Raw genomic sequence first — 10,000 nt, 5'->3', positions numbered from 1 at the left:
TCTGGTAGTACCCAGAATAGCAAAGTAGAGTAAAGGAGGTCAAGGCTTTTCATTTATGGCTCCTAAATTCTGAAATAGCCTTCCTGATGATGTCCGAGGCTCAGACACACTCTCTCAGTTCAAAACTAGATTAGAACTGTTTAGTAAAGCATACACTCAGTGCATTGCTTAGCGATTTGATACATGATATTCTGCATCTCGTTTATATACACTACGAACAGCATCTACGCTAATTATTTAATTTAATTAATCTAATTATTCTCTATTTCCACCTGGGGATACTCATTTCGAGGCCCTCAGACTATGCAGAGTCACTGATTCGATCCAAGACCAGCGATGAGATGATCCCAAAGGTATCCATAATCCTGGACCAGGCCGTATCTTAAGGCAGCTGCTGTGGTGGTCATGGTGGAGTGGAGAGCATGAGACTAATTCCTGTGACTCTTCATGGACCTATAAGTCTTAGCAGAGGTCCAGCTTTCCAGCCTCCGGCACCTTGACTAGCTCTACACAAGGTGTTTAGGCATAAGAGAAATGGACGTGCCCAACTGAGTGTGGTTTCTCTCGAGGTTTTTAATTATTCACTTTCGTCAATCGGTGAAGTTTTTTTCCTCGCCACTGTCACCTCTAGCTCTCATTGTTTGAGATCTGTAGACCTGCAAATCAATAACTTTGCTCTCCAGTGTTTAGACTCTCAGTAGTGATTATTAACCACACTGAACTGAGCTAAACTGAACTGAACTTAAACTCTGAAAACTGAACTGACACTGTTTCAATTTACTATGATCTTCTATGTGAAGCTGCTTTGACACAATCTACATTGTAAAAGTGCTATACAAATAAAGATGAATTGCATTGAACTTTTATTAATAATGGTTTTGATTTCAACTTGTCCAAAAAACATCATGTGATTTCAGAAACCTGGAACACAGTGGATGATCAAGTCTGGATTCTTTATAACATTTGTCTGTTGTGGAGCTGGACAGACGTGATTTAGCATTTCTAGCTGAATGATTCCTGCAAACTGCTGTGGTTACACTCAGACTGCTCTATCAGAAGTTTAATATGTTTATTTCTCGTACGCTGTCGCTGATCTGCTGTTGATATGAGGTTAGTTTGATGCTGGTGAGTGTTAAACAGCAGCGCTGCACTTATATAACTGAACACATGAGTGAACCTGGACTGAACCTCACTGAGAGAGAGAGAGAGAGAGAGAGAGAGAGAGAGAGTGTGTGTGTGTGTGTGTGTGTGTGATGTGGGTGTTTGCTGCAGTTTGCCCAACCCACTGAAACAGAGAGGGATCTCATACACACACACTCACTCACACGCTCACACGCACACACACACACACACACAAATGCTCACACTCTCTCATCCTCCACCCATCAGCCGCAGTGTGTAGGACTAAACTCAGGCTTCTATAAATGCGACTAACATCACATCCTCCGTGATCAAGCCAACTGGACCTGAAAGGGAACCATCACCATTAAAGTGTGAATCAGAGCGAGCGATCGGGTTTGATCTTCCCTTTCCTCCTCCACATGTGACGATTCTTCACACACAGTGAGACACTTCTGCATTGGCAGCATCCGTCTGTCTCTCTCACACACCCACTGCATCTCACTGCGCTCCTGCTACGCTCAGCATTTACTCCTCCAGATCTCCTCTTTCATCCACACACACACACACACACACACACACACACACAAACACACACACACACACACACACACACACACACACACACACACACACACACACACACACACACACACACCAGCACATACTCTCTATTGTGGTTGTAATTCAGGGTTGTTATTTATTTATTCCATTGCTGTAAAAGGAAGAGTAGAGGTGGGCGAAACTGATCACTTCACTGAAACATGGAGGTTTCAATAATAAATAAATAATTGGACCATAATTTAATGAATTTTAGCCCATTATACATTGAATTCAGTCACAGCCGAATAGTGTTTGTATAAAGTAGAGGTCCATGAGTTGACGAATAGCTAATAATTAATAAAATTATGTAATTCTAATGACAATCAACAAAATTTAATAAGCAATATTTATTAAATTTGCCCACAGGACTCTGTCCATCATGGCCTCCTAACCATCCCCATATCATCATTGGCTTCATCACTCTGTCTCCTCTCCACCAATCAGCTGGTGTGTGGTGTGCGGTCTGGCGCAAAATGGCTGCCGTCGTGTCATCCAGGTGGATGCTGCACACTGGGGGTGGATGAGGAGATTCCCCCCTATGTGTAAAGCGCTTTGGGTGCACAGAAAAGCGCTATATAAATGTAAGGAATTATTACTATTCATATTGTTATTATTATTATTATTATTATTATTATTATTATTACACATAATTATATATTGTTTAAAAATAAAATTGTTTATTTCTAAATCTGGTAAATTCAAAGTACAGTAAAATCATTAATAATTATTTAAGTTATGTTATTATTATTTTAAGAAAAAATAAACTATTTTAAAAAGTGATTTTATTGTAAAAATTTGAACATTTAAATTGATTTATATATATATATATTAACCAAAGTATTATTAATTATTTAAGTTACAATATTACAACTTAAAATATAACTATTTCAACAACTATTTTTTGTAAAAATCTAAACATTTAAATAAAATGATTTACATAAAATACATTTAGATTTAAATAAATAAAATAAAATAAAAAAAAAAAATATATATATATATATATATATATATATATATATATATTTAAAAATGTTAAAAAAGGAAAACAAACTAACATGTACATTGTTTATTATTAGTTATTAATGTTACTGACTAAATTGCATTGTAATGTTACTAGAAATACAGATTTAAATGAAGTTAACTAGTTTATTCGATTCATTCATTTTCCTTCAGCTTAGTCCCTTTATTCATCAGAGGTCGCCACAGCAGAATGAACAACCAACTATTCCAACATATGTTTTAGGCAGCGGATGCCCTTCCAGCTGCAACCCAGTAATGGAAAACACCAATATACTCTCATATACACTAGGGACAATTTAGTTCATCAATTAGTGCCCCAATAGCGCATGTGTTTGGACTGTGGGGAAAACTGGAGCATGAGGAATAAACCCCATGCAAACACGGGGAGAACATGCACACTCCAAACAGAAATGCCAACTGGGACTTGAACCTGCGACCTTCTTGCTGTGAGTCCACAGTGCTAACCACTGAGCCACCCTAACTAGTTTATTTCTAGTTAATGTCATCCATATATTAAATAAAAAAAAATCTAACATGTTATTTATGATTTTAAACTGCCGAATTCTCATGTATTTTAACTGAAACAGGCATTAATGTGAAAGTAAAGTGAGTTGTGTTCCTAGGAGGAAGATGCTGATGATGATACAGACAGTAAAGTGACACTGTGTTGATGTTTCTGTTTCTATAGCAACTGAGTGGCATCAAATCAGCCTTCAATCATTGTGAAAATGCTTCAGACACACAACACTTGTTTGTAATCAGCAGTGTTCATCTTTATCAGGACAAAATAATCGAGATAAACACTTGTAGAGTGTAGAATCACAGTCAAACCGATAACAAGACCTGAAAATACAACTGCACAATACAACACCTCACTCAGCTCATCTGAAATACTTACAATGACCGAGCACTTAAAGCTCCAATCACATGTGTCATGGGCAGTTTTGGGAGCAATGCATTACAGGTAATGTAAGGTACGGGTCCCACTTTATATTAGAACCCAGGCTCATTCTGAAAACATAGTCCCGTGGACGTTTCTGGAGACCGCGAATTATGTAGCCGGAGGTACGTATGGCTGCATTTTATTTTTTACTAAACGCTACAGGGCGGTATGACGCCGTTTCTTTTCGCGCTTGCTGGCTGAACGCTTACCTCCGTGTGGAGGGCTTTCCTGACACAACCAGTTTGTCCAGTTAGTTCGTCGTGTACGTCGGCAGACTTGAGACGCAGAGAGGAGTTGACCACGACAACCAGGTTCGAGTCCGGGGAAAAGCAGTTCCAGAAATCAGGTAAGACAAAAACAGAACTTGCCTAATTAACCCAATTAACTTAGTCAAGCCATTAAATGTCACATTAAGCTGAATACTTATGGACTTTCTGACTATCAGACCTCAGAATGTTAGATCAGGCCACATCTGCTCCACCACCGTCACACTCAACACTGGTGTACCACAGGGCTGTGTGCTCAGCCCCTTCCTCTACTCCCTTTTTTACCATCGACTGTAGGCCTGTGAACAGATCCAACACCATCATCAAATTTGCAGATGACACCACAGTGATCGGTCTAATCAGCAACAATGATGAGACTGCCTACAGGGAGGAGATACAGCATCTGGCCACTTGGTGCACCGACAATAATCTGCTCCCTATAACCAACAAGACCAAGGAGCTCATTGTGGACTTGAGGAAAGGCCGAGCAGGCTCACATGATCCCATCCACATCAATGGGATGGCCGCATTCTCATCCTTCAAGTTCCTGGGGACCCACATCTCAAAGGACCGTTCCTGGACCACCAACACCTCCAGCCTGGTCAAGAAGACTCACCAGCGCCTAAGCAACTTAAGAAGAACCAGCTTTCATCAGCTGCCTCGGTGAACTTCTACCGCTGCACAATAGAAAGCATCCTGACCAACTGCGTCACAGTCTGGTATGGAAGCTGCTCTGTTGCTGAGTGTAAGGCACTGCAGCGGGTGGGGAAAACTGCCCAACGCATCACAGGGACCACACTGCCAGCCATATGGGACATCCAGAGGAGACACTGTCTGCGCCGAGCACGCAGTATTCTGAAGGACACCTCTCACCCTGCTCACTTCCGGCAGGCGCTTCAGCCTCCCCTAGCAGACTGAGGAACAGCTTTTTCCCCAGAGCTGTCTCCCTTTTGAACTCTGCCCCCCACTGACTCTTTTGCCCCCCAATACACCCCCCACTCTCCTCTAACTTATTCTCCTCACAATCACTGCACTATTTAACATTTGCACATTTAAAATTTGCTCATATTCATTGCACTGATTCACTTATTTGAACGGTACATGCCCACTGCACATGGACATCTGTAATTATGTACACACATTTGTAATTATGTTTATCTATCTGCACACTTCTGATTATTAATAGCAACCTGTACATATATTCATTTATTGTAAATCTCTGTTCATAGCTAATACAACCTGTATATAATGTTGATAGTACATCCATCTGTAAATATCACCATAGTTTTGCTATAACTGCACTTTATAACTGATACCTGTATCTTGCACTTGCTGCTATTGCACTGCTGGTTAGACCTAAACTGCATTTCGTTGCCTTGTACTCAACCCAAGCTCATTCTGGAAACGTAGCCCCGCGGACGTTTCTGGAGACCGCAATTTACGTGGCCGGAGTTATGTAAGGCCGCATTTAGCTTTTTTCGAGCGAACACTGCGGGGCGGTGTGGCGCCGCTCCGCCCCTCCTTTTCGCGCTCGCCGGCCGACGACTCGCCTCCGAGTGGAGGGCTTTCCCGATGCAACCAGTTTGTCCGCTCAGCTCACAGCGTTGCGTCAGCAGAGCGGAGGCCAAGGAGGAGGAGCCGGCCGCGGTGGACGACGACTGGGATCAAGTCCGGGGAACAGCGGTTCCAGAAATCAGGTAAGACAAAAAACGGAATCCGAAAAATAAGGGCGAGAACACGGCGGGATCCGAAAATGCGGTCGAAATCGAAGACGAGGGCTTTTGCTTTTTTTTTTTTTTTTCTGGACGGCTTTTGCGAACCGTCGCTTGGGTTTAGGGAAGGAGGAGGAGGAGGAGGAAGAGGAGGGCGGCTGAGTCGGCCGATCCGGCGGCTTTTTGCGCGAGAAGGGCGCAGGCGCGAATGGCGCGCGCTTCCGAGAGGCGCCCGATTTCGCGAATCAGCGAAAACAAAAACCGCTCGAATACGTAACTCCCGGGACGTAAATCGCGGTCCGCAGAAACGTCCGCAGGGCTATGTTTCCACAATGAGCCCGGGTTGCTTGTACTTGTACATGTGTAATGACAATAAAGTTGAATCTAATCTAATCAAAAAAAAACACTCATATCTTGCTAAATAAGTAGTAAAATATTAGGTGCTGCCATCATTGAAAAGAACAGAAATTAAGTTACTAAATCTCTTATGTATTGGAAAAACTTAAACAGTTTACGTTTTAAATCGTTTAAAATAGTTTACAAATAATACAAATTTCACAGGAGAGTTAATCATTTTTTATTCAACAGTACAAAGCGCTAAATTCATCAGCCTTAAAGTGCAGTTTTATGGGGCGAGACATTTCTGGACCTCCATCTGCCGCCCTTTTGAATCAGATGTGCATGTGTAGGTGGATGCTGTATATCAGTGCTGGATTAAAGACACTCACCCCCTCTGCTCTCTCCTCGGTGTTGGCCAGCATCTCCTGCAGCGCTCGCACTGACAGAGACTGCTCCAGAACGAACGTGCAGATGGACAGATCTGGAGGAACATTCTGGAAACACACATCGCTCAAATTAGAAACTCTACCGGGCTGAATGATCACTAAACTGCAGCCGGTTCTCCTTCTGGAGACATGCTTTATGTTTGTGTCTGATGTGAGCAGACCTGCAGATGGGATAGATATTAGGCCTGCACAATACATCACAAAATTATCATTATCCTGATGATGGTATATGCAATAAATGTATCACAGATGTGTGTATTTTATGCATTGGTTGTGTGTTAATTTGACTAATCAGATGGGGTTTGAATTAGAATGAATCAGATCTGAAAACTATCGTTTACCTGTTTATTTGAATATCATTGATACATTTTCCTTCGGCTTAGTCCCTGATTATCAAGGGTCGCCACAGCGGAATGAACCGCCAACTATTCCAGCATATGCTTTAAACAGCGGATGCCTTACCAGCCGCAACCCAGTACTGGGAAACAGCAATACACTTTCATTCAAACACACAAATACACTACGGCCAGTTTTGTTTACCCAATTCACCTATACTGCATGTGTTTGGACTGTGTGGGAAACACAGGGAGAACATGTCCAGGGCTTAATTTGTGGTATTAAGGGCTTATTACGGATCCGGCACCTCTGAAATCTGATCCGCCACCTCATTTTAGCGATCCCCCTCCACACACGCACCCCCGAACCGCTCTTAACTATCTTCCGTGACTCCTAAAACCTCTTTACTTTCGTTCGCAACATTCAATCCCCACCCCCGCACCCCCACTCAGTCTTTACTTTTATCCATGATACCCATACCTTTTCTCACATTTTTCTCAGGATTCTCTCGTATTTTTCAGTTCTATCCTGTAAAGATATTTTCCCGTATATCTCCTATATTTTTAGTCTTGCTCTGAAGGGCGGCAATAAACATTTAAGAGCCGATCCTCCCTGTGCACAACCTATACCGCCAAACCACCAGGGGTCGCCCCTTGCTCTTAAACTTGAGTCTGTTCTGTGCATTTATTTTATTTAGGGATGAAAACACTTTGAAATAAATATAAAAACAGCAGGATTTCCTTCCTTTTCATTACAGGTGCCATCGCTCCAATGCAATCCTAAAAGCAGTCATATAGCAGTGCGTGACTGTCAGCTGATGCGCTCCATAGGGATAAATAGACGCTGTTTCCCAAACAGATTCTGTACACGCGTTGAAGCGGAACGAAAGTCTGAGTTTAATAATAACATCTAAAGATGTCGATCTTGGAGGGTTTTTTTTTTTTAACACAACTAATTTTGTCTTAAATGAGCATAAAATGTTAGGAAAGCAATCAAATGCAAATAATAAAATGTATTTAAAATGTAAATCATAATTATAAAACATATCACTGACTGTTTAACTGTTTATTTACAATGAAACAGCTCCATATTTAGTCATTTGTGTTGTGTAATTCGTGTGGGGGGGGATGTGGCATCCCTAATTTTCACATCCCAATGTTGACAGGTATGCCCCCCTCCCCCTCCCCCCTTTAACCTTCTGCGACAAATCCCCCTCTCCCATGCTCTTCACTTTAATCGTCAACACCTCTTGTAACCTCTTCACTGTCGTTCACACCAGTCAATCCCCACCACCCGCACCCCCACTCGGTCTTTACTTTCATCTGTGATACCTATACCTCTCCACTCTCCAGTTTTTCCCAGGATTCTCACGTATTTTTCAGTTCTGTCCCGCTTTTTATCCCATAAAGGTATTTTCCCGTATTTCTCCCATATTTTTAGTCTTGCTCTGAAGGGCGGCAAGAAACATCAAAGAGCCGACAACCCATACCGCCAAACCACCAGGGGTCACCCCCTGCTCTTAAATGTTAGTCTGTTCTGTGCTTTCATTCTATTTAGGCATGAAAACACTTTAAAATAAATATAATAACGGCGGGATTTCCTTCCTATTCATTACAAGTGCCTTTGCCACTCCTATGCAATCCTCAAAGTAAAAATATAGCAGTGCGTGACTGTCAGCTGACGTGCTCCATAGTGATAAATAGACACTGTTTCCTCAACAGATTCTGTACAGATGTTGAAGCGGAGCAAAAGTCTGGGTTTTGGGTGCGTGTTTGACCAGACATAAACACATAATTATTAATAGTAACATCTATAGATGTCGATCTTGGTGTTTTTTTTTTTTTTAAGCACAATTAATTGTGTCCTAAATGAGCATAAAAGGTTAGGAAAGCAATCAAATGCTAATAATAAAATGTATTTAAAATGTAAATAATAATAATAACACATATCACTGACTGGTTAACTGTTTATTTAAAGTGAAACAGCCCCAGAAGTACATATTTAGTCATTTGTGTTGTGTAATTCGTGTGGGGGAGGATGTGGCATCCCTAATTTTCACATCCCAATGTTGACAGGTATGCCCCCCCCCCCTTTAACCTTCTGCGACAAATCCCCCTCTCCCAAACCCACCCATGCTCTTCACTTTCATCGTCAACACCTCTTGTAACCTCTACACTGTCGTTCACACCAGTCAATCCCCACCACCCGCACCCCCACTCGGTCCTCATTTTCATCTGTGATACCCATACCTCTCAACTCTCTCGTTTTTCCCAGGATTCTCATGTACTTTTCAGTTCTATCCCGCTTTCATCCCATAAAGGTATTTTCCCGTATTTCTCCCATATTTTTAGTCTTGCTCTGAAGGGCGGCAAGAAACAAAGAGCCGACAACCCATACCGCCAAACCACCAGGGGTCACCCCGTGCTCTTAAATGTTAGTCTGTTCTGTGCTTTCATTCTATTTAGGCATGAAAACACTTTAAAATAAATATAATAACGGCGGGATTTCCTTCCTATTCATTACAAGTGTCTTTGCCACTCCTATGCAATCCTCAAAGTAAAAATATAGCCGTGCGTGACTGTCAGCTGACGTGCTCCATAGTGATAAATAGACGCTGTTTCCCAAACAGATTCTGTACAGATGTTGAAGCGGAGCAAAAGTCTGGGTTTTGGGTGCGTGTTTGACCAGACATAAACACATAATTATTAATAGTAACATCTATAGATGTCGATCTTGGTGTTTGTTTGTTTTTTTAAGCACAACTAATTTTGTCCTAAATGAGCATAAAAGGTTAGGAAAGCAATCAAATGCAAATAATAAAATGTATTTAAAGTGTAAATAATAATTATAAAACATATCACTGACTGTTTAACTGTTTATTTAAAATGAAACAGCTCCAGAAAAACACATGTAGTCATGTGTGTTGGTGTTATCCCTTATTGTCACAACCCAATGTTAACAGGTAAGCTCCCCCTCACCTTTTAACCTTCCAACCCCCACCCCCCACTCTTCACTTTCATCCGCAACACTTTCCCTCTTCTAGTAGCATGCTGGATCCGTCAACCCGATCTGTTCCAGAACCTCGCAATTTACAAATTAAGCACTGCTCACGTCATACAACACGCTACAGTGCATTCTAACAATATGTTGTGGATAGCAACATGTAGCAGAATCATGACTATGCTGGGGTCAGTGAATGAACAAAACTACAGCATT

The 10,000-nt window shown here is 41.7% G+C and overlaps 1 protein-coding gene and 1 long non-coding RNA gene across 5 annotated transcripts in view; one reads left to right on the top strand and one right to left on the bottom strand.

The window, feature by feature from the left end:
* Positions 1–10,000, bottom strand: part of ryr2a (ryanodine receptor 2a (cardiac)) — a 282,516-nt gene that overhangs the window by 217,944 nt on the left and 54,572 nt on the right. For all 4 annotated transcript variants that reach the window (XM_087277000.1, XM_087277001.1, XM_087277002.1 and 1 more), the window contains exon 3: positions 6,392–6,496. In XM_087277000.1, coding sequence (XP_087133126.1) covers positions 6,392–6,496 — 105 coding nt within the window. The remainder of the gene's footprint in view (positions 1–6,391; positions 6,497–10,000) is intronic.
* LOC147841597 (uncharacterized) overlaps positions 1–10,000 on the top strand; it is an 86,758-nt gene that overhangs the window by 27,556 nt on the left and 49,202 nt on the right. The gene's annotated exons all lie outside the window — the stretch shown is intronic.

The sequence above is a fragment of the Danio rerio genome, chromosome 12 (assembly GCF_052040795.2).
Source record: "Danio rerio strain M-AB ecotype USA chromosome 12, GRCz13ab, whole genome shotgun sequence".
Classification (NCBI taxonomy): Eukaryota; Metazoa; Chordata; class Actinopteri; order Cypriniformes; family Danionidae; genus Danio; species Danio rerio.
Note: the sequence above shows the minus strand (reverse complement) of the source record. Positions and strands in the feature narration are given on the sequence as shown.